This window comes from Perca flavescens, chromosome 13, assembly GCF_004354835.1.
Source record: "Perca flavescens isolate YP-PL-M2 chromosome 13, PFLA_1.0, whole genome shotgun sequence".
NCBI lineage: Eukaryota > Metazoa > Chordata > Actinopteri > Perciformes > Percidae > Perca > Perca flavescens.
In genome coordinates, this window is record NC_041343.1 from 28,219,438 (window position 1) to 28,245,378 (window position 25,941).

The following is a 25,941-nucleotide window of genomic DNA, read 5'->3' on the forward strand; positions in this document are numbered from 1 at the left end:
TCCATCACAACTCTGTCCCCACCTCAGAATAGTTCTATCAGCTATGCTATCCAACGTTAATATGCAACTTTAGGGAAAAGAACTAGATGAGCATGGCATGAGCTAGTCAAAGCCCACAGTCATGATCCCACAGGTCCATCCAACCTACAGACGGAACCTAAAACTCTGTTTGGAGTGTTTGAAAATCAGGATCGAGCTCCTTTCATCATCACTTCTCCATACTTTTTTATATATATAATTTTTTTTGGGGCATTTTAGGCCTTTTATTTGTGACAGGACAGCTTAGAAATGAAAGGGGGAGGAAGGACATGGCTGCTAGTCCGAATAGAACTGAGCCTCTGTATATGGGCGCGCGCTCTACCAGGTGAGCTACCCAGGCGCCCATGGTTAACATTTTTAAGGTTGATAAGCCAGAATATAAAAGAAATTCCCTACAAAAGTACAGTAATATACATATTTTATATACCAGAAATACCAGAATCAATCCCCAGGTTGCTAAAAAAAAAAAAAAAAACTAATTCTCAGGGAAACTTTTTTGGGGGGGAATCTGCCTTGAATTCACCTTAAGCTATAGTGCGTAGTCGCCCCCATGATGAATTCTAATTAATGACAACCACCCTGTTGGCGCGTCCACATGACAAAAGCCTCCTCCACGCAGTTGCTGGCATGGAGGATTAAAAAAACATGATGGACTCTTCAGAAGCGGTATTGATCCTGTAATTTGTTCGTCCTCAGGTTGTCCTTTCTCAGCGGTGACGTAAAACGCATCCCTCGAGCTTCTGCGTGTGAAAGTCGCCAGTTGGCACCATTTTGTAAACATAGGCCATAATGAGAAATCCAGAGAGTTGTGTGGAGCTGATAGGGTTAATTAGCTTTGTATCAACACATTTGGCAATGGCTTGACTGTAATGGACGATATTAATCTAAAATAGTTGCGCACTGTAGCTTTAAATTGTGACCTATGTATGTTTTCACCTGCTACAGGATGAACAGGTGAAATATACAGCTTAGCTTTTTACTAACGTGTAAGGAACAAAGGAAAGAAAATATTCATTATTGACCATAAAATCTACAAACCTACCAAACCATACCACGTCTGTTGCCCCTTGACGGTCCACTTCTGGGATTGCTCCGGGCCGCAGGAAATTCGCCGGATTCATGTATTTTTCTTTTCCTTCCGCTTTCTTTATTATTTTAAATTTGGTGGATTTATGAGGACTATGGTTAACTGCTCCTCAGATATCTGCAGGGTAAATCCAGACAGCTAGCTAGACTATCTGTCCAATCTGAGTTTTCTCTCGCACGACTATTTTGCAGCGGCTCTGTGCGGAGTTCATCACCGCCCATGACGATTCTGATTGGTTTAAAGAAATGCCAATAAACGAGAGCACGTTTTCCTCCCATCCCCGAATGCTATGTGGAGTAGCCAGACCCTCCTTCAGCGCGCTTTGGAGGAGGGTCTGGCAAAGCGAGACTACCCTGTGCTATGCTTTTCACTGACAGAAAACCAATGCTGTTGTCATTAATGATAATGGTTGTGCTTGATTTGGGTTTCATTAGCATTTTGCTAAAAATAAAGTGGATTGAAATGATTGTGAGTATGTGTCACCAAGGCTCCCAGCGCCAATAAAATTAATGCTATCTTCTTAAACCTGCAAGAACTGATTTTTTTTAATTGATGGCGAACTTGTTAGCAAACAGTTGCTCAATTCCATCATCCAGCAGTTACAGAGCAACACGATGACTTTTTAGTCTTTGTGTCCAACTGATGAAAGTCAGTCCAATCTCTGTTTTAGCTGTTTTTGGTCTCCACCAATTCCTGAGGGAAACATCTGTCTCTTTAGCTGCTAAATGCGTACAGTGCCTATTTACAGCTTTTTCTTTGAAAACGACGCTTTGAGAGCGCCAAGACTGAACCACAACAGTAAAGTTGCAGCCAGACAGATAAACGATGAGCTAAAACTCCATAAAGCCGAGAGGCGCTGGAGATTCAGCTGATCATTCTCTCATTCACTGCATATCACTAAACACAAAGAATCAATCTTGTGTTATTCTATATTTTTGTTATTGTCCTTAAATCCTAGCAAATAGACCAAAACCAACAATGTGTCCGTGACGTCCCTTCTAACTGTGGCACTCAGCATATACAGTAGTGGGACTCCTTTAAGTGTTTCTTTTGTAATTGTCGTGAACCAAAAATGTAATTTGTCACTGAGAAAAACCAGGTTTCCAAGACTGCCTAGCATATTCTTTGTTACAACTAAACAGTAAGAACCTTTACTGAAAGATGTGGGAGGACGTGTGTCAAAATACACCTTTCTGTGTCACATGTATTCACGTACAGAAATGTAGCCCCATTATATAACATTCTTATTAGGAAAAACATCACTGGCCTCTGCACAGGATTTGATGTTGCAAGCCTTTGTGCTGTAAACTAAGGTGTGCAATCACACAGAACCCTAATTCAGCTGTCAGAAAAATGATGCAGCACCCCATCAATGGATTACTATACAGGACATGAAGCTATGCTGCCTGGATTACTATACAAGACATGAAGCCATGCTGCCATAAATCTGCAGGCGAGCCAGGCAGGTATCAGCGCCATCCATCAGTTTATCTCATCTTAAAGCCCCTCTCCACTTCAGGAACCTTCAGTGGTGGGTCTCAACAGGAGCAATCTTAATCCAACGCTGTGTTGTGTGGTGCTGTACATGTGCATGCATGGTGGAGTATTTGTTTTTGTGTGTCCTAACACAATATCAGTTTTAATCTGGCTCGAATTTATACAATTTGAATCTTAAAGCTGCTCTAATCAACATGTAATGTATATTTATATATTTACAATGGATCACATGACTACTTGTATGTCAAAATTCACCCAGAATCACCCAAGTCTTCAGGTTCTCTCATCTCTGCAGAGCATTTTGGCTTCAGTTAGCGCTTTGTTTTGCTTTTCTGGCTCACAACTGTTTTGATTAAGGCTCACTGCTCTCAAACTCATTTCCAGTGACAGTAGGCAGATGTTTTGAGCAAAAAACACTAAACAGCAGAGACACAGTTAGAGATTATTAAGACACATATTTACTTTAAGAGTTGGTAGAGACCAAAAACAGAGCTAAAAGAGGAGTGAATATTGGATGATCATGGTCAATCATTCACATTTGGGTAACCCCATGATCTTTTCTTCCACCTTGGGTCAAAATCTTAACTTTGTTTTGTCCAAGCTACATTTTTTCCAAATAAAAGGAGGCTATTTACATCTAAGTTCAAAGACCACTAAATTCCTTCAGATGCATCCTCTTGGCACCATGTATCCGATCACCAGAGTCAATAGGGTACATCGTCTGGGAACCATACATGTCTGTAACACATTTTGTGCTTATCCGTTATTTGACCTGCTGGTTGCACTAAAGGAAACATCGCCAAAGTCCTTATGATTCATCCTCTGGGAACCATGAATGTTTGTACAAAATGCTGTCTTAATCCATCCGATAGTTGTTGAGATATTTCAGTCGGGGATAAAGTGATAGGCTGACATGTCTATCCTCTAGGGCCTAGAGCCACACTACAGCTAACCATCGCTAAATATACTGGCAAATAAAGCCATGTTTTATTTCTGTCACATTTGTACATTTAATAAATCCTGTAGTACATCTTTCAGTGACCGTATGATTCCTATTTAAATCAGCAAGTTCCCTAAACAATGCTGCATATCTCAGTGGTTGTATAATTAGCTGTGTCAGTAATGGTTCTAGTCAAAATTAGGTATATATGAATGACAGGAAAAAGAAGGCAGAGAAACTGTATGTACCAGATGGTAGAACTAAGGATCATGTTCAAAAGCTCCAACAAGAAGTTTAAACAAGACAAGGCTGATCTGTTATTCCTTCTCTGGCCTACAGAGCAGTGGATTTACTTGTCTGGGTTCAGTATCCTCACAGCTACAGCTTAAACATGCAGTAATAAAGCATGTAAACAGACGCTGGGGGTGACAAATCATCCACCTCGAACCCTGACGGCAGGGGTGAGAATAGGAGCAGCGGTGTCCTCTCTTCCTGACAGTGAACTGTCACTTGTTGTCGCTTTGAGTTGAGATATAGAGCAAAGAAGCAATCTGCTAATGCAGCTCAGAGAATAATCAGAGTGGGTTGTAGAGTTCAGGGCAAAGTCTTATCAATATGAATAAGCTGTAACTGGATGCAGGCCGGATAAATCCCCTCACCTCGTGAAGTATTTTGTATCACCCATGCTGCTTTCGTTTAAGTGTGGCCCTTTGGAGTCTGATGCTCCACAGCAGGCTTGTTGGCAGGCTGCTGGCAGGGTGTTAGTTCTATATTGAGTGCAACCGGAAACTATTAATTAGTGCACCCAGTGCTTGCCAGGCCTTGTAGGAACAACCAGAGTTGAGTTGTACCATTACTTGGAGTAGGCCCAAATCTGCAAGCCTCACACAGTCTCCTGTCGAACACCTGCTGTGCAGAATTCTTCCTGTTCAATTCAATTCAATTCAATTCAATTCAATTCAATTTTATTTATAGTATCAAATCATAACAAAAGTTATCTCGAGACACTTTACAGACAGAGTAGGTCTAGACCACACTCTATAAATTCCAAAACCCCAACAATTACAGTAATTCCCTCAAGAGCAAGCATTAGCAGTGGCTATTGCGACAGTGGCAAGAAAAAACTCCCTTTTAGGAAGAAACCTCGGCAGACCCAGACTCTTGGTAGGCGGTGTCTGACGGGCCGGTTGGGGGCGTGATGAACAGTGGTGATAACAGTCACATTAGAAGTCACAGTGACTTCGAAGGTTATCGTGGAAGTTCATGTCATAGCAGGGCACATCGTGTCATACTGAGTAGTGCAGTCTCCTATACCGGATCCTGACTACTCTGTGCATAGGAACATCACAGCAGGGCGTTGCGGGATGTAACGTGGCGCTGCAGAGCACGGGTGGGTGCGGCGGGTGCAGCAGGACGCAGCAGGACGCAGCAGGAAGCGGCCGGGAAATGCCGAGAAGAAACATAAGGACTCCGGGGAGCTAGATTAGTAACAAGCAAGCATTTCTTGGACAGGATGCATACAAAAGTAACAAGTAGAGATGAGAGAGCAGCTCAGTATATCTTAGGGAGGAACAGCCTCCCCGGCAGTCTAGAATTGTAATAGCATAACTTAAGAGAGGCAGGTTAAAGAGAGGTGCCTGGTCGGGCTAGAACTCTCCCCCACCGGATCGGGCTGTACTGGCCTGCCTCCCTCTACTCTCGCTAGATTATTAATTATACAGTATATAAACTGATGACTACGAGGAGAAGCAGGTGGGCCGGGTTAGGTGGACGCTGCAACTCCTCACTCCTTAACTATAAGCTTTATCAAAGAGGAGGGTTTTCAGTTTACTCTTAAATGTGGTGACGGTGTCTGCTCCTCGAACCCAGACTGGGAGCTGGTTCCACAATACTGGAGCCTGATAGCTGAAGGCCCTGGCCCCCAGTCTACTTCCAGAGACTCTAGGAACCATAAGTAGCCCCGCATTCTGGGAGCGCAGTGCTCTAGTGGGACAATAAGGTACTATGAGCTCTTCTAAGTATGATGGTGCTTGACCATTTAGAGCTTTGTAAGTCAGGAGGAGGATTTTAAATTCGATCCTATATTTCACTGGAAGCCAATGCAGAGAAGCTAATACAGGAGAAATATGATCTCTTCTCTTAGTTCTCGTCAGAACACGTGCTGCAGCATTCTGGATCAGTTGGAGAGTCTTAAGGGACTTATTTGGGCAACCTGATAATAAGGAATTGCAGTAATCTAGTCTAGAAGTAACGAATGCATGGACAAGTTTTTCAGCATCGTTTTGAGACAGGATATTCCTAATTTGTTCCTGTTGTTATCATGTAAAAGACCATACTTGTCTACACAACTCATACCGTATATTTTATAAGTCTGACCATTTCCAAAGCAAGCACCAAACCAAGGATTGCCAACTCGAATAAATGTATAAGTGTCTGCAAGTTGATTGTCATACTTCTCAGAAATGAAAGGAAATCAATGGTTGTCTGAAAAAAGTGGACCAACAAGACACATTCAAAAGGGAAGAAAAAATAGTGAACACTGTGTGTGTTCAACAGATTAGATTCAAAAACTATTTTAAAACTAAGACACAAACAAGGTATAGCAATCAATCATCACCGATCCTTACTAATACTGGGGCTAAAAATGTAAACTTTGTCCTTGGGGTGGCACTAGGGGGGATGCCTGGTGGGCCAATAAATACAAGTAAGTAAGTAAAACTTTATTTATATAATACTTTTCAAAACCATGACTTGATTCACTTGGGAGCACAAAGGCTCACTAAATCTCCCTATTAGATTATATGGCATTCACATTACACACAACCTTAATAATTCTATAATAAACAGCCTCAGAGGACCTAATCCACTCACTGGCCAACCAACCCCTGCAAAGTCTATCTGCAGCACTGAGGAGCAGAACCCTGTGGGACTACAAAACCCTGAAAACCGGCCTCATTAATTCTAAATGAGGCTATTCACAATAACTAGGCTATTCCCAGAGCAAACACTAAAGTCTCTCCCAGTGTCTCTCTCTCTTTCTAATGCAGCTCTATATGTGTGACAAGAAATAAGAGCAGACCTACTTCATCTACTGTATCACCTACTAATGACCTCCATCATCTCATCCATTCCCAACCACTGACATCTGATCTTCATCAGTTCCTAGCCACTGACTTCTGTCCATTTCTAACAACTGGCCTTCATCATATCTGGCCTGTCATGTGATGCCCTCTGGCCCAAAAAGACTTTCCCATGGACACATCTGTAAATTATTGGATACATTTTTTTGAGCGTCAGAATTTCAATTTCTATTCCGTTCGAAAACATTTGGAAAGTCTAGAAGAGCTGCACGATTAAATAATGTAATCCCCATTCAAGTGAATAAAGCACTAAACCCGGAAGTAGCCAGCTCGGCCGGCTGAGGTCTCTAGGAGCATTGCCGATCATCTGGGTAATTTTTGGCTCCATGATGGCTTCATCGGCCACTAAGCAACTCTCATAGGAATGAACAGGGATCTGCCTCAAACGCTGTATCCAGTTCTTATAATAAATCCATTCCATGGACCATTGATTTCTAACTCCATTGTTTTAAACAACTGACCTCCATTGAATCATGCACCAGGCTTGTGCAAAATTCAGAATTTCAGAATTGGATGTGGGTCTGGCTTGTCAGGCTAAGATCACTCTTTAAGAGAACAAATATTTCTATTAATTCCACAATTGACAAGAATTATTTTCTTGATTTACAATAAGTTATAAGTAAAACGTGTGCTTGCATGCTTTTAAACACATATGCTATCCAGTGTTGGGGGTAACTCCTTACGAAGTGATGCCATAATATAATCCCATTTGGCTGTAACTGAGTAATGTAACACATTAATGTTACTGTTGTGTTGTGAGTTGAAGGTGTGTTCAAGCCCTTTATGAGCTATATGCCAGGCTCTTGCTGTGTTGCGCTACATTAATGTAATGAGTAGAGTAATGAGTTACTATCCATAGAGAATAACAAGTAAGGTAATGCATTATGGGTTTTTTCAAGTGAATAATGTGTATTATACGTTCTTGAGTAGTGACCCCAACAATGATGATATCAAATATCAGTAGCATAATGGTTTTCAAAATAAAAGACTGTCTGTCTATTAACTTACTTGTAGATGCCTTTTGAAATTTGAAGTAGCCTTGATGGAGCCACAGACTGGAGCACTGCCGTACTTGCATATGGCTCTGTGGTTTCCAGGTGTTGGAATTGGTTCTTCAAAATGAACTAGTACAGATGACCTTATAGGCCTGCTATTATTTTCCATGTCGCTGCTATTACAGGTGTCAAATCTATATTAACGTTTGTAATCTGAAGTTGTAAGGGACTTCTGAAACTTAAAAAGTCCAGTGTTGTCCATCAAATTGTGTAGAAAATAAGCTTTCAAACAAATGTCCACCTCAAATTGTTTGGCAACCATTTTAAATACTTGGTTAAATTAAAGCATTCTGGGAAATGGATTCATGTTCCATTATGTTCCAAAAAATTACAATTACAATAAATCAAACTTAATTATTTGTTCTGTGACTAGAGCTTTTAACATTCATTGCTGGGGGAAAACATTTCCTGTTAATGTAATCTGTACAAGTAGTTCAAACTAATATCATTTATAGAATATGTAATGCAATCATATCTGACATATGTAAACTCACTTCACTGAAATTATGTATATGAATGTTTTTGAATTTTTATTGAATTGCAATTCTGCTTCCTTAAATTCAAATTTGAATTGTTATTCTAGATCCTGTTTTTGACATCAATTCAAATTCAATTCAAATTCAAGAATTTAATTGGAATTTAGGAGTCATTCTCAATTCATTTCTGAATTTTGCACAAGCCTGATAGCCACTGACCACATTCCATCCCCAGCAACTAATCTGGCATTGCCAGACTGACAGTAGTGGTTAAATGTCATTTGCTCTTACCATTGTATCGCTGTGTGTACTTTGTCCACAGCAATCCCACCAATCCGTCCCAAAACGCCCCAATTAGAGAATAAAAGCCGTAAACATATTCTTTGTAATTGTCTTTCTATTGTCTTTACAATCATTCACTGAAAGGACCAAGCAGGTCTGCCTTGTTGCACGATCCAAATGCGTGTAGCTTGCTAGCTTAAAGTTTGTTGTTGTTTCCCGTAGCAAAGGGACTTTGAGAAGGTAAGTTATAAAGACTCATATATCCGGCGCGCAATTAATCCAGGCTAGCTAGCCACTAACCTCCATTGATTCCTAGCAACTGAGCTCAATCCATACCTAGCCCCTGAACTTTATACATTCCTAGCCACTGACCTCCACTAATTCTTATCCACTGACCTCCATCCACTTGTAGCCACTGACCTCCTTCCATCCCTAGCTACTGAGCTCCCTGACCTCATCATCTCCTAGCAACTTACATCTACGCACTCATCCATCTCCAACTCCCAGTTTTTTAACATTGACAGCCAGACAGCTTCATCCCTCATCATCAGGGGTGTCAGACTGGGGGTGGGAATGGGACTCAGATGATGCTAGAATGAATAGCTGCTGATGCGGAGAGGGGCCTATAGAGAATGCCTTTCTACAGGGCCTAGAATTTTGTGCTACGCCCCTGCTCATTATACCTTGCTGGCTGCCACCCCCCAGCCTCTTCTTCACAATAAATAAAATGTAACTCCACCTTTAGCAGATGAAAAAGTGTTTTACAGCCAGGTCATATGAGAAGATATGTATTTCAACAGGATGGCTGAAAGACAAATATATTTTCATTATATCTGGTTGTGACTACTGCACACTGTCCCTGGTCTCAGTTGCTTGGAGTTACACAATTTTCAATGCATCCATGTATCTTTATTACAGAGTGGTGCTCCATTGAATCCGTTTATTTTTAATTGTTTTTATCCTGAAAACATGTATGATGTCTGAGATCCTAATCTATACATCATTCTGAAGGAAACATACGTTGAATGTAGAATGCATTAGTCATCTTTCGTTGACTTAATTCCAATTTCCCTGTGAAGATAAATGGTTTCATTCTGTTGCACTTATGCCAATGAGATAAGATAGACAGGCAGTCTGTCAGTGCATCTTCCAGCGCTGGAGCCTTGCCAGAGACAGCTTCATTTTCCCTGGCCTTTTTCTTGCTGGGGAATATTAGGAACATGGTGTCCTGGTACCTGGCCAACACTAACTGATGCTGATTCACTTCCACTAACCTCCAACAAGACAGGCTGTGGCGCCATTAGGGGGGGATGTTGAGATTAAGGGTGGAACTTCTATGGATGACCTTCATGTCAATAAATCATGTAGAAAAATGGATGGGGTCTTTACAGTAGAGGTGTGAATCACAGGGTACATCACGATACAATACATGGCTCACAATAGCAATAATATCATGATACAGCCATTCAATTCAGTATATTCCTAGAAAATCCAATAATGATACATCACGATATCGGCCTAACTATGAATACAAAATGCCCGTGAAAAGGTTAAGTGCAGGTTTTCTCTCTTTATTCACTGCAAGTCCAAACTGTTAGAAAACAGCGCAATTCTGCAGCACACGTTTTTCAGTCTGTAAATTAAAATTACAGAACTATAGAGCAACTATGGGTCCAGACTTTCAACTTAAACATGTTTGGGGCATCTGTTATTTTTCTCAAACTGCTGTCCGCCATCCCGTTAAAAACCTCTTCATCTTCAGCTAATTGACTTATGTTCAGGTTTCCCTCATTCATGTGTTGAGCGCGAGAGCCATGAAGTAGTGACGCTGGGAGCAGGGAAATCTAGCTATCTAGAGCAGCTTATTTTATTAATTAAAATATCGATATTTGGCGTCAGCGTATCGATTCTCGTATCGCCAGAAAAAGGACGATATATTGCAGTATTGATATTTTGTCCCAACCCTAATATACAGTAGACATTGTTCTATATGCAGTGCATCTGATTGTACAGGGACAATGTAGTTTACCTGGTCCTATGTACCATATAAATTGTGTAAGCAGTGATTTTTTTGTACCTATTGAGGGTCTTTATGCAGGAGACCCTGGGTAAAAGCTATGGATCTACTTTAGGAAGGTCATTTGTGACTTCATGAAAATCCCTCCAAACATTTGCGTCACGTATTATATTGGGTACATTTTTTACCAGTAGTAGCAATCATGTTTGTCATAACATGAATGCAATAACATAGCATTTTTGTTGTTGTTGCAATAACACAATGTGAAAAATCTTCAGGTGCAATATTGTCTATATTCATGAGTATTTTTTATACAGTGTATGTTTCAGGTGCACTTTACAATAATAGGATACTTTTATCTTACAGCTGTTTTCTCTTTGTTTTTCTACTTTATATGTCCAATGTGGTTAGAGTTCACCTATACCTATCAATTAACCCTAATGACAATAAACATCTATCCAATTGTTAGATTATAGTCACCAAGTGTTTAAGGTTACTGACACAATCAAAGGGTTAACATAACGTCATTTATTTATAAACTTAGAATATTACATATTTTCCTTTGATAAGGCAGGTTATATGAACTCCAGAAAGATGATGTTACTGTAAAACATTCCAGCTCTTATTAATGGCATACATGTACAGTGAATTCATGTAATAAATGACACAGAATTTCTGTTAGGCCCACTATACAATATGAAGGATAAATAAAAAAAAGACGGGCTTGTACTTAAACCCTCTGTTGGATTCTCAGTTTATTACATGTCAGAGAATACATTATAAATACTCAAAACTGAAAATACTGCTTAGCGCTAAAACTTACGATCTGACACATTTAAAGAAAAATCTTATGTGCATTACTTACTACAGCAAAAAACGTCTTGCATCCTGTCAGGCTAAGAGCTACCTACAGATGTCTAACAGACATTGGAGGACAGTCCTGTACTGTAGGCAAATATGCTAAGTCACTTAATTGAAGGAAGAACTACTACGCAAACAAATAAGCCATTTTCTACAGCCTATATGCAGCTTTGCACTGCCTAACAGCACCACAACATCAATTATAGTCTAACTACGTACTGGTAGTGTGTCAGAGAGACATGCCAAGGAAGATCAGCGAGCCATTATGGTCTGTGTTGTGTCACCAAACTCTTAATAATTTAACACAACCGTGTGTCACATCCCGGGGAGGATTTAAAGTTTAAACATCTTTGAGGTTTAAACAACGTTTTAGGCTGAGGAAGAGGAAGAGGAAGAGGTCCAAAAGTCAAAGCAGGCAAATACTTTACACAGTCCCATAAGGAAGTAGCCTACCGGTTGGCTAAATACTAGTGTAGCTAGAAGGAAGGTGTGTGGCCACATAGCTATATCCTTTACGCCACTGTACTAGGCTGACTATTCTACTCAGTATTCTGCATTGCTGTTTCTAAGTCATCTACAAGCAGCCGAGATGGGTGTGTGTGTCTGTTGGGGGTTCTTTGTGCCTTATTGCTTTTCCTGTTTATTCCACAGTCTCATTCCCTGAAGTTGCACTAAGTTAACAGTCGAGAGCAACTGGGTCGTGCCGCGCCGGTTCGCCCTCCGCCGCTTCGCTGGCGTCCGCGCTCTCCGCGCTCTGGCACGAGAGCCTCTCCACATCGCATCTCACCGGACGGACGATGACGCACGGCCTCGCGGGCTCCCCGCTCGCCCCTGCGCCGCCACCGCGCGCGGGGCTGCGACTGTCGCGCTCGTATTCCTCCTGCGCGCGCAGGATCTTCCTGTTCCGAAGCTTCCTCTTGTGGAAGTGGAACGTTGCCAGGGAAACGAGGATGATCCCGACGAGCACGGCCACCAGCACGAGGAGCGCGAGGGTGGAGGAGAACGGCGGAAAAAAGCTGAGGTGCTCCGCGCAGGTGCCGTTATCGGCCTGGAAACCCCCGTGACAGCGGTGCAGCGGCACCGACAGCCCCGAGGCCTCGGAGCTTCTGGCTGTCATCCGGTCCACCTTTCCCGAACCACTCTTGTCTCTCTGACACCCCCTGTACCCTTCGTGCTCTCCGGGGCTCAGCGCGGTGACACCGGCCCGCGCATGTGGTTACCTGCACCGAAAAGAAAACACATGAGAGCCGCTCGTCCAGCTCCAGAGGGGACTGCCTAGTAGCAACAACCAGAAACCCGCCCAGCAGCCCTCATTAACTCGTCCAGGCTAAATGAAACCATTAACATGGGCAGTTCGCACCATTTGACACACAATGCTAGATAAAAAAACCCTGACAACAGTTTATGGAGCATATGCTATAGTCTATGCTCATAATCAGTTCGAAAAATCGGACGTTGCTATGAATATAAGATTGGGTAGAAGTCGGGACAATGCATCATGTAGCCTTTTGTAACGTGTGTAGGCCTTCAATATTTAGCCAAACAGAAGCCACCCTTTCCTGCACTCATCAGCAACACATCATTTTAAGACACTAATGTCTGAGAATATATGAGGTCTGCATTTGTTGCATCTCAAGCCCCAAAAAAATGTAAATAAAGGCAATTCTTACCTGATGAAATCGTCAGTGCGGGGCACAGTCCGTGAGTGGAGAGCCGATGTGTGTAAATGGGAGAACAGGATCACGGTGACGCATTTCATACAATGAGATGCTGCTGCTGAGTTCCGATCACTCAGGACGCTTTGATTGCCGCAATCAGCTCAGTCTGCATTCAATACAGCGCTTCCCCGGCTAAATACTACACGCAACACGGGGAATTCCTCCGTATACATCAAAGGGGGCTTTAAAAAAAAAATGCGATTAGAGAAAGAGCTGTGGTCTGGTTTTTGCTAGAAAAGCGTCCCCTCCTCCGGTCATCCGCTGCTCCACTCAGCATCTGAATGAAGCGCTGCAGCTGCATTAAAGGTCCCGTATAGTCAGCTGGCAGGGCTGTTTTTTTTTTTTCTTCAAATGTAGTCTGTGTGTTACCCACACCAGAGTGCTGATGTTCCCCTCTAATCACTATTAATTAATGCGTATTCACTTCATACTTTACTCATGTAAATTAGTTTTGTATTAGATTGGTAAACCCAGGCATTCCTGAGGGTGTGGTCAGTGAAATGCTGCATGGTTTGATGCTTTAAGCCTTGTTAGACTATTATGAGAGGTATAAATAATGTCCAGTTGTCATGCATTAACTAGGCATGTGACAATTATTATTATTATTATTATTGGCCTTTTTCCCAGAATCTTAGACATGAAAACTTGGTAGAAAGCAGGTATTTTTGGACATCTACCCTTTATAGACATGTAGCTTCAGATATGGAATATGTGCATGGTAAACATTAATGCATATTTATTACAAATGTACATCTGAAAATTGCTTTAATATCAGGTGCTAATTTCATATAAGCGTTTAGATTTTTTTGGGGGGGCTTTTTCCCCTTTATTTCAGAGTGACAGTGGATAGACAGGAAAGGTGGGAGAGAGATGGGGGATGACACACAGCAAAGGGCCGCAGGTCGGATTCGAACCCGGGCCGCTGCAAAGGACTCAGCCTACATGGGGTGCACGCTCTCACTGGGTGAGCTACAGGTCGCCCCGTTATCAAAGTTTTATGTCAACTTACGCAGCCTGTCCTTCACAAAATCTTTGCATTTATTGAACTCCATTAAAAAAAGTCCCAGTTTCTTAAAAGCTCTTTAGATGTCTACCACTTTGTCATCGCCACACAGACTTTCTTTCCATTCCAAATGTGGCTTGTCAGGCTTAATGATGATGATGTGTGATAAACCAAACTCAACTGACAGTTGCCTTTGACTTTGTCCTTCTGGAGACTTTAATATCCAGTAATCTTAGTGCAGCCATGACGGAAATGTTCTAAATAAGCAGCTTAAAATAACTGTTAAGCACTTGATTTCACATTAAAATTACACTTGAATAACACGTTACACCCTCACTTTTACTTCTGGTGGAGGGATTAAATCTTTTACATAATAATTCACTTGAAATAAATTTGAAAACCACAAATTCAGACCTCCACCAGATTAAGCGCAGCTCCTCCCTGACTGGAAGATTGCTGCAGGCTGTGTGGCATGTACTCCAAATATAGAAGTGTGTGCAGCAAGGAGACGTCTCTACTTTGGGGCCACACCTTGACCTATCTTAAAGCATTGTGAAAACACACTGTCTGTCTCTACACTTTTCACATACAAAAAAGCCTTTTCCATTTTATGTTTTTATGACTCATCGTGACTGCAGTACCAAAGTTTCTTGGTATCGTACAGTAGATGATCTGCATCTCAACTCCACACTTCGTACTAGGTCTAAAAGGTTTGAGTATGTAGTGTGTTCACACCATAGGCGTTATTTATGGGGGGGATGGGGGGTTTCACAACCCCTCCAATAATCAAAACTGGACAGTGCAATCCTAACCCCCAAAATCTATTATAATTTGCACCACAAATTGTTGCAGAAAAATTCGTGAAAAAGTGTTTGACGTTCAAAATTAAAATTTTTCTCAAAAGCAAGATCTTAACCCCCCACAATGTTGAACCCAAAGTTATACCCATGGTCACACTGGAAGAGTGTTAACAGTATTCATACTAAAAATGGCAGATTTTTCAGTGTGGTGTTGATTGATGACACCATTATTCCAGCTCTCACGCTGTAAAACGCAACATAATTTGGACTGACTTAAAACAGCTTTGTGAACACAGCAGAAAACACCATCTTGTAACATGAGCACCTTATCTCTCATTTTGACCTTGTCCCACTGAAAGATGATTGTTGCCATATTAACGGAAGTAGATTTCAACGATAAAGCCTGACACGTGCTGGATGTCAGGCTTTGTCCCTCACCTTTCGCTTCAGGGAACAACAACCTCCTTCGAGCTAGCAAGCTACACGCTGAAAATGGCAAGTTTTGAAGAAAATTTGGATCGTGCAACAAGGCAGACCTGCTTGGTTCTTTCAGGGAATGATTGTAAAGATTTACAAAGAATATGTTCACGGCATTAACAATCTAACTGGGACGTATTAGGGGCAATTGATGGGATTACTGTGGACGAAGTAACATGTCGATACACTGCTAAGAGCAAATTACGTTTAACCATGTATCCAGCTAATTTAAATAGCTCACCTTACTGTATTGTGTGAACAGTTAACTTCATTTCACACTTTTCTTTTGTGAAAATGTTCCAAAAAACAAGTTCCTTCCCGAGACTATTTTGCAGAGCCACTGTTGCTGCGTCCGGAGCTTAGAGCCGCCCAAGATGATTGTGATTGGTTTAAAGAAATGCAAACAAACCAGAGCGTTTTTTTTCCTCCTATCCCAGAATTTATCCGGTGTAGCCACACCTTACTCCACAGCGCTGTGGTGATACTGTAGGTCTGGCAATGCGAGACTATTGTTGCCATGAAAACCTTCCAAAGCAGTGAAATCCTTGTTAATGATATTTTAAACCACCTATGTAGTATTTTTGCATCTGATAATCTTTTCAACTCACAAATCTATTACTCACACTGGACTTTCAGGGTCGTGTTGCATCATCTTACTGGTACCTGAAGCTCCTTGCATTGTCGAACACCCTCTAAGGGGAACTCCAATCGGGGATGACTGACCCGTCATCCCCAACCGGCACCGTCAGACACCACCTACCAAGAGCCTGGGTCTGTCCGAGTTTCTTCCCAATAGGGAGTTTTTCCTCGCCACTGTCGCACTGCTTGCTCTTGAGGGAATTACTGGAATTGTTGGGGCTTTGTAAATTATAGAGTGTGGTCCAGACCTACTCTATCTGTAAAGTGTCTCGAGATAACTCGTGTTATGATTTGATACTATAAATAAAATTGAATTGAATTGAATTGAATTGACCAACACCAAATGATATCGCCAGACAACAATGTTGATATTGAACGATTCTGGAAAACCTGGGTAACGTTAAATAAGGACGTTTCTTGGCAGGTACCAAGTGAGAATTTCATTGGACTTAAGTTTACCAGAACACAAGGATCAGTCTGAGACAAAGAGTTCAGCTAAGCAGACCAAGTCCTGCACTTAAGTTTACAGAACACAACTGTGGGTTCACAAAACGACACTAAGTTTCCCTAACCGCAGACAAAGGTATATGGAGTTCATAGTCAGCAAAGTCTATGTCAGATTATGAACCCCGTCTAACCATATTCCTGATCTTTTATCATCTTACTTGAAGGCGCCAGCCTCTCTGTCTCCAGGCCGTTCTACCTCTCCGTCTGGTACAGAAAAACTGTTCCTAACATATCCTCACATTCCTGAACTATAAGGTAATCAAAGCTTAAGCTAAACCTCTGTGTGTGAGTCTATTCATTGTACAGGGAATACAAATGTGTCTGTATTTATACTGAGAATAACACATCTAGATTATAGAAATATTCATACAGCAACTACAGCATGGTTACGGTTAGGGGAAAGATTGTGGAATCAACAACACTTGACAACTCAAACTGCCAATAACTGATTTTTTGGCCACTTTGGGGCAATGGAAACAAATTTTTGGAAACAATGGCGAACTTGTTATCAAAATTACATCAATTTATACATCCAGCAGGAGAAGGAGAAGGAACAGGGGAGTCTTCTCTCCTCTGTGGTCCACCACCAACCCCTTTGGCTTTGTGATGGAGAGCTGCAGGTGGTTCAGCCCACACCAGCACACAATCCTTTCCACACCGTCTCTATATTCAGCCTCTTGGTCCCTGACGACAAAAACCACAGCAGAGTCATCCGAGAGCCGAGAAAACACTGTATGTGATGTCTGAAGTCTGTGGAGCCTGTGGTGTTTGATAAATGTGAGCATTTGTATTGATTTGTGTATAGTACAAGTTTTTTCAGCTGTTTTTCTTCATGCGTTATGATGAGTTTATTTTGTGTCTTGAATTTATTTTCTGTAAATCTGTCTTTGGGGATATATATTTATATATCATTATGTCTAGGGAACAGTTTAAATCAGAAATTATGAATCTTAATACACAGATTGCTTTCAGAAATCCAATATTTCTGATTTGTTTTAAAACTCTTCTCGCAGCACAGTCTCAAACCACCAGCATTGAGCTGTGAGGAAATGTAATGATTTGGGGGCACTATATAGTTGATACTATTGTAACGCTAGTTATTGTTAACGTTAACTATTAACTCGTCGTTATTAAATATATGTAATGTCGGGCCGTGGGTAGAGTAAGAGCACGGAGACAGCCTCAACTGTATAACTTGGTTCACTTTAATGACACTCTTCAAGTGTAGGACAACTCAAGACTCATAACAAAACAAACATCATATCCCTCCGCCAACATAACTGTTACTGAATTACAGGCAGGGTATAACATGTTAGATAGCTCCCTTGTTAACTCAAGGAACAGAATACACTATAAAGCTACAATTAATGGAAATATGTTACCAGTAACCCTAAAAAGGTAATCTGTTAACTAAATAGTCACAAAATAAATCTCGTCTTACACTTTAATAAATAAGGGACTCTATGGTTACCTAAAAACCTTTCCCAAAAGTCAGATCAGAGTAAGAGTCAGAGTAATCCCCAAATTCATTAGATTGTGCAGCATTGTGCTTAAGTCAAACAACTTTTTATTAAACACTGTTTATTAATGACAGATAAAAGCAAACAGGAACATTTTCATCAGATAAAAGTCTCTGTGCTTTCTTTGTGTTGGTACCACAAGTCATTTCCCGGTGCTACTTGTGGACATGCTCCATCACCAGCGGGGCTCCATGAAAAATGAATGGCCTCGGAGAGAGAGAGAGAGAGAGAGAGAGAGAGGGTCTCTGGATGATGAACTCACTGAAGATGAGTGCATACTGAAAGATTTATACAGCTATTCATGCACAGTTTAAAGCCTGGCACATGTTTTAGGGCTGTTAAATGGAGAGTGATTATAGCACTTATTTTAAAATTCATATGGGTCCGTTCAGTTTTCCAGGTCAAACTGACCCACATCAGACCAGAGACCCAGGAGCCACTTAAGCTTCAAATAAATGGCATAACTTAGATAAAATATATAAAAAATAAATAAAACTTCCCAGGCCAAACCCTCTTTGGGGCCGTAGAGGTCGATATAAACTCAAAAAGAGATTTAAAAAAACTAAAAACCAGAAAAGAAGCAGCTGCATTTTCTGGTGAGTTTAGAGAGAATGTGTCTTTCAAGGATTCTTTAAACAAGATGCATATTAAGTGTTGGCTAGCGGCATGTCTGTTGAGTCTTGACGTGATGAATCAATGGTAATAACGATGCACACATTCAGACAGTCTCTCTTTGAAGGCCCTCGCGGCGTTTGCACTCTAGTTGTACACACAAAAAGGTGACAGAGTGTGAAGAATGAAAAAAAAGCTTGAGAGAGAAGTTTAAATCCTGTCCAATTTCACACCTCTGCACACTGTGTGCTACCGGCCCACCGCCAAACAGCAGTTGGTTTATTGGTGCTTTTTCACTGCCCGCTGAGGCTGGAAACGAGGTTGATGAACAGAGAAGATGTGGGCCGTAGAAACCCAAACAACGAGCTGAAAGATGTTGAAACAATTTGTACAGCTGCGGGGGAAATGAGTTAAAATCTTCTGTGGGTTTGTTACACATAGTCATTTGATCGATTGTTAAGTAAAAGTATAATACCACAGTATAGAAATACTCTGTTACTATTAAAAGTCCTGCATTTGTGGCCGGTTTAGCTCAGTAGAGCAGATATAGAGGTTTACTCCTCGACGCACCAGCCACAGGTTCGACTCCGACCTGTGGCCCTTTGCTGCATGTTATTCACCCCCTCTCTCTCCCCTTTCATGTCTTAATCTGTCCTGTGAAAATAAAGGCCTAAAAATGCCCCTAAATACATTTATTAAAAAAAATAAAGTCCTGCATTTAAAAGTAATTTACCAAAAGTAAAAGAACTCATTATGCAGAATGACCCATTGCAGTAGAATAGTATATATTATATTCATTGATTCATTACAAAATGTGTTCATCACTTTAATGTTGTAGCTGGTAAAGATGAAGGTCACTTTAATTACTCTACTGCTAGGTCATTTATTATACTATACTGATATATCATCATTTATTGTTTACGTTCTTTATTATTAATCTCAATCTGCAAGTAATTAGTAACTAAAGTTATCAAATAAATGTAGTGGAGTAAAAAGAACAATGTTTCCCTCTGATTTGTAGTTAAGTAGAAGTATAAAGTTGTACCTCCAAATTGTACAGTGCTGAGTAAATGTATTAGGTACTTTCCACCACTGTCAGTGTGTATGTGTGTGTGTGTGTGTGTGTATGTGTGTGTGCGTGTGCGTGTGACATTGTGCATCTTTATATGAAGGAGCTGATATCTTTAAAACTGCAGGCAATCTCCAGGCAGCAGCCGTCCTCTTGGTATTCCTTTCACACTCACAACTGCTTTCACTGCAAGTCCCTGTCAGCAGAATTTCTAATGAACTGCACAAAATCCAGTTTACCATGCATGCACTCATGCACGCAAACACACACACACACACACACACACACACACACACACACACACACACACAGACCAACTTTTCTTTTGTGCACTACCGAAGGAAAGAATGAGGCTTTATGAAAGAATGAATGAGGCACGCAGAAAGGAAATGTCTTTCCAGTTTCCACAAATTGATTTAGCTTTTTTCTTAATGATGACCCTGTCACCAAGCTGGTGTGTGATAAAATGTGTGGATTTACCTATGATATGGATTCTAAATGAAGACATACAACCTGGTAAATGGCTTAATTGGATAGTGACAGTAGAGGTAGAAAAAAGGAAACATGGGGAGGGAGTGAGTTTATCACGTCCTAAGCATGAGCTGAACCGCGGACGTTACATTAGCAACGAGGTGACCAGGACACCCGCCTGCAGAGATTGAATATATACATATTTCAGGTCTACTTGAAACATGAAGAAATGATTACAGCCGCTAATAATTCTTTCAACATGGGCATGTGAGACTTGAAAAAAATGTTAACCTCTCCTTTAAATAGGTTGTTGACACTGTCTGAGAGGTGCTGATTGAACTCATCTCTGCGTTGGGGGTCTCTCCGGCTAATTGGTCACACACGTGTTTCACTGTTATAACAACACTCTTCACACAGTTCCTCGTAGCTCCACGATGCACTATGGCAACCAAGACGTTCATACATGTGTCAGCAGCATCAACGCACGCTACCGCAACTCCGACAAGAATACTTCGTCTCAGGGGCGATTCTAGGATCAGACCTTTAGGGGGCTCAGCCCCTAATTAGAATATGATACGGATACAGTGCCTTGCAAAAGAGCTAACCCCTCCCCCCAAGTCACAGTAATAACGACCAATTTGACTCAATGTTCTAACGTTCAGCAATTTTAGTTGCTTACGTTTCAATTTGGGTTCTAATCTGCGCCATGTAATTACCAACTTCTTCTTCTCTGGGGACTACCAACGTTAAACTTCACAACCGCACTCCTGCTCTCCCTCTGACAGATTAGATAGAGACTCAGCCAAAGGCGGGAGTCTGGCACAACCTCCTCTGATTGGCCAACACTACGTTTCTGTTAACCCTTTCCTTGACGGGGTTACAGGTGCATAGCATAAAAAAAATGTAAGAATGTATGTCTCTTGATGTACGACAATAAGGCAAATGGAAATCATTCTTTTGCTTAACTTGAATGTGAGTGAATATCTGAGGAGAAATTTAAAAACAAATTGTAATGTATCTGGGAGAAGTTGCATGCAGTTCATGTATTTAAACATAAACATGCATGTTTGAAAAACATTTACCTTATCTATAGACAGCAATACATAGTTCCTGAATAGAGATGCAGATGGATCTTGTCTGTTAGAATGTGAAATTATTCTCACCTCTTCTGATTACAAGTAGTTTGGTAAGAAATGAAGCATATGTAGCAGCCCAAACAATATTACAGTAAACCGCAAACAGGACACATGCCAAGAGTGATTTATACTGCTAACTTCCTGGAAGGAGGCCACCTGAAAAAGTTCTGGCTCTAAAAACTGCAGTGCACCCTGGGATGTTTTTTGGCCTAACATACTTCAACAGCATGCTGGAAAAGGCTCAATCAGGTTGAGTAAAACTCATTTTTAAAATGTGCTCTACCAAACAGAGCATTAAAGGGAGAATGTCCACACTGTTTCCTACTGAAAAACATTTGTGTTGCCTGTTTATAAATGCATTTAATAAAACCTCAAACTTCTATAAACATCCTCTTCTTCACAGTTTGCTCACTGACGTCGTTATATATCGATTTTTTTCTTCGGCTGCTGGATGATACATCATAAGCAGCTCACCTTTACCACCCACCTCCAGGCTCTTTGAGCATCATAGGAGCCCTGCTCGCATTCACACGCAAGTTCACTTGATTAAACCCACACTTTGCTCAGAAGTGATCACACCCCCAGTTGATGAACAATTCTGTTCCTAAGCAACTGATCCTCTCTGTGCGTGAGGGGTTTGCATGTTCTCTGTGTATGTGTGTCTGCGTGGGAAATCCTCCAGGCGCTTACACTTTCCTCCCACAATCCACAGACATGCAGCTCAGCTGGAGTGAACACTTTAAATTACCCCTATATGAGTGAGTGTGAGTAGGTGGTCCGATGGAGTGGGTGCATATGCGTGTACAGTGTGAAAGGCTCCATCCCTTTGTGACAACTAAAACTGGAAATTAGAGCTACAATTCAAGCGATTTGTTGTCATCTATTACATTAATCGGCAACTATTTAGATAATTGATTAATAAGTTTGAGTCATTTTTTTAGGATTCCAGTTTCTTAAAAGGGAACTATGCAGTTTTCTTTTTTAGCTTAAATTACCTTACCTGAACAGCTTCGGAGTCATTGGAATGGTTCTATGACTTTTTTCGAGTTGAATGGTGGTCGTCTCGCTCCCCCCTAGTGCCTGTGAGCGGAAAAACCACCCTTGCAACTTTCGGCTGGCGAGCCGCCGTCCTCGGCGTCAGGGAGTATGGCGTGATGTCAGGTCTCGCCATGTAACGAATTGCTTCACGGCACTGCACACATACGCCCATTCAGGAACCGGCTAACAAGGTAGCGATGGAGTTTTTCACACTATCGTCAAGGCCGGAAAAAAAGAAGCAGAAAGCTAGGAAAGCATTATCGGAGGAACGGAGAAAGAGAAAACAGTAGGCTGACCGAGCGAGGAGTCAAAGACGAGTAAACATCGGAGCTGCCAAATATCTATTCCGAAGCTGTAGGGGGAGCTCTATAGAGAAACCTGCAAGCAAAAAGCGAAATGGCCAAAACTGCATAACGCCCCTTTAAATGTGAACATTTTCTAGTTTCTGCACTCCTCTGTTAGCCTGACAAGCGAGACCCACATCCAGATGTAGGGTCTGGGAACTCACCATTGATCAATCCGAGGGGCGGGATAAACGGAAGTCTTTCAAATTCCCTCTGCACGTAATAGGATAGCGCTACAACCAGGCAGAGCAACGAAGAAGGTAGCAAAGCTAGTTGATAGATTAAACTTTTGCCGTATCCGGTCGGCAAAACTCCGAACACATCTTCATTTTTTAAGAATGACTTCAGTGCCTTTCTTTGTTCTTTTATCAAAGAAAAGCTTAACTCCAAGTCTTCCAGAAGACCGCTGTTCCCAGCAGCAGCAGCAGCCATAAGCCCCGCCCACCCACTCTATACAAGATGTGATTGGCCTGACCAAAATTTGGTTTTTTGAGCTCGCAAGCCAACAGAGAGTGCCTAGACTGACCCTGACTGCAAAATAAATTTGCTGCCACTAGGGTGCGTCTAGATTTCTAGGCTACTCCTCTGTGACAGTAAACTGAAAATCTTGAGTCGTGGACAAAGCAAGACATTTGAGGACGTCGTCTCTGGCTTTGGAAACACTGATCGACATTTTTCACAATTTTCTGACATTTTATAGATCAAACAACTAATTGATTAATGGAAAAAACAATCAACAGGTTAATCAAGAATGATAATCATTGTTAGTTGCAGCCCTACTGGAAATAAATGGTGGAATGATGAACACTCAAAGGTCTCTGGTATTTTTCTTAGCCTAACCCCTCCAGTTTTCATGCATCTGTATATCGGGGGTAAAAAATGGTCCTCTGTACGGCATCAAAGAACAAGTCTCAAACTGAAAAGATTAATCTTTTAGGGAGCGTTGCTTTGCTCAGTAAATGTCATGGTAATCTGCCAATTACTGTAGCTATTGATATTTATTTATTGTTGTTCTGGGGCACTGGTGGAAATGTCACGGGGGGTCACCAGTCTCTCGGGACCATCTGAGGGACATGCCTCTTTGACCTCTTTGGCTGAAGAAGCTCCCTCTGGAGCGTTGAAATAAAAATAATAAGCATTATGTCACTGGTATTATTGCTGTTCTGCTTCTTCTGTTCTATAATATTTTGATTATAAACTCCCTGTTCATGCCAATCTAGAGTCACATTGTTATCGTGTATAGCAGCAGTCACTGGAATTTTCCATGTTGCATTAGTTAGTTCTGCTATTTGTTGGTGTATGTCAAAATGTTAAAAAACTACTTATATATCAAAATCCTCTTTTCTACAAAGAATGGCAGGCATCATGGACAGGAAAAAAACTAATTTGTGCACACAAATAAATAATTCATGCTCTCAAATTTAAAAACTGTGTTACTAATTGGTTGTTGTTTGAGTGATTGGCTGCAATCTGCCAACCCTCTAAAATGGCCGACCCCTCCCACCCTGGACAAACGCTTGAGGCACTCCCCTCTGGCAGGAGGCCCATTAGGACCAAAATCTCAGGTCACAAAAACCATCTGCAGCTGGCCTTATCAACATAAATAAATAAATAATATATATTGTCATCATTATAATAATATCTTTTCATGCTTTTATTGTAAATTTTTAGATTGTATTCATGTTTCTTGATCCTATGTTAATTGTTATTCAACACAACACCAAGGCAAATTCCATTTCTGTAATTAAACCACTTCCCATTTAAATGTCTGTGCGTGTGCCTGCCAACCAGCGTGGCAGTGTGGCCAGTAGGATGGTGTTCTTGACCCAAGTGTAGGACAGACAGACAGTTATTGGGCCAAGGGAAAGACAGACAGACTCATTCTGGATGATTTTGTCCTCTAACTGTCCTGTCCTGTCCTGTGCCCTTTTTTAATAGTCAACAATGATGTTGTGACATTCCCCGTTTGTCCTGATGTTGACATTGCTCTCTTGTTGTCTTGAGCCTGGAGGCTTTAGTGTTTGTTAAGCTGTAGAACATCCCTCCCACTCTTCCTCTATATCTCTCCCTCCGCTATCAATTATATTAACAGCAGCCTGAAGCTTCCTCCTAGCATGTTGCTCCATGTTGTGACAGGAAACATTTCTGCTGTTACTTTATGGCCTCGTGCTACATCATTGCACTGCACTGGTAATAGAGCTTATTCTCTATTCTACAGGCTTTGCTCTGCAATCCAATTTGTCTTTCCAACACTAGACATTTTTCTGGTGACAATGAAGCATTTTTATGGCCGTGCTGATGTCATCACATTTCTGTTTGTCCCTCATCTCCGGGGGCACAGCTTACAGGGAAATGAATTATACAACACAATGGAAAGGATGGATGTTCTGCAGTGATCTTGAGGCCAATCTGCCCGAACATGACTTGGCTGATGTTTCCATAGAGCAGTACAACTAAATAATCTTCCATTATCCTTTAAGAATTACGTTTCCCTGCTTTCTTCCTATCATGTTAATTATGTATTACCACTAAGGAGCTGGTGGAGCCATGTGTCAAGTTTGCCCTTAATTGGCACAAAGGCCAAAAATAGCACATCAAGCATTCCTAAGCTAATTGTTAGTCATATTCATGCCCCTATATGCATTGTATAACCACATACCATGTGAATCCACCGAAGAGACATAGGCCTTAAATCATTCATTCAGCAGCTCAGGCAGAAATATGTTGGACAGGCAGTACTCATGCATGCAGGCTTTGAGCTTCCCACAGGGATTTTAGGGAGCGACTGGTGTTGCACGTCTCCGTGTGCATGGACCGTGTGTTTTTCTTGAGCTGCTCAATTAAAGGTGTTTCCGTGTTTCTGAAATATTTAGTCAGATCTTGTTTGTTGGAATTTGTATCACAATGAAAAATATGCTAATGTCTCTTATCGTTAAACAATAAAGTCCATATGTACATTGAAAGTAAAATAAAGTGCAATAAACACCCACTGTAGCTGTAAATTATACATTTTACAGTTCAGTTCACAGTATAGTTTAGTAGAAGTTAATGTGAGGTTTCAGCAGTCTGAGTTAGTGGAATAAAATGTGTATCTTCTAAACTTAGTCTTTTAGAGTGTATCCCTAAACAGTGTTCCTTTAATGAACTACAGTGTAGATAATGTACAGTGTAAGGTAATTTTAGAATCCCAATAGGGATAACAGGGAATCTCTT

At 41.2% G+C, this 25,941-nt stretch overlaps 1 protein-coding gene across 1 annotated transcript; it reads right to left on the reverse strand.

The window, feature by feature from the left end:
• Positions 1-12,068: 12,068 nt before the first annotated feature.
• LOC114567383 (uncharacterized protein C11orf87 homolog) lies at positions 12,069-13,358 on the reverse strand. The gene is made up of 2 exons (XM_028596483.1): positions 13,065-13,358; positions 12,069-12,614 (listed from the first exon to the last, which is right to left on the reverse strand). The coding sequence occupies exon 2, from the start codon at positions 12,509-12,511 to the stop codon at positions 12,071-12,073; it is 441 nt and encodes a 146-aa protein (XP_028452284.1). The 5' UTR covers positions 12,512-12,614; positions 13,065-13,358; the 3' UTR covers positions 12,069-12,070.
• Positions 13,359-25,941: the final 12,583 nt, after the last annotated feature.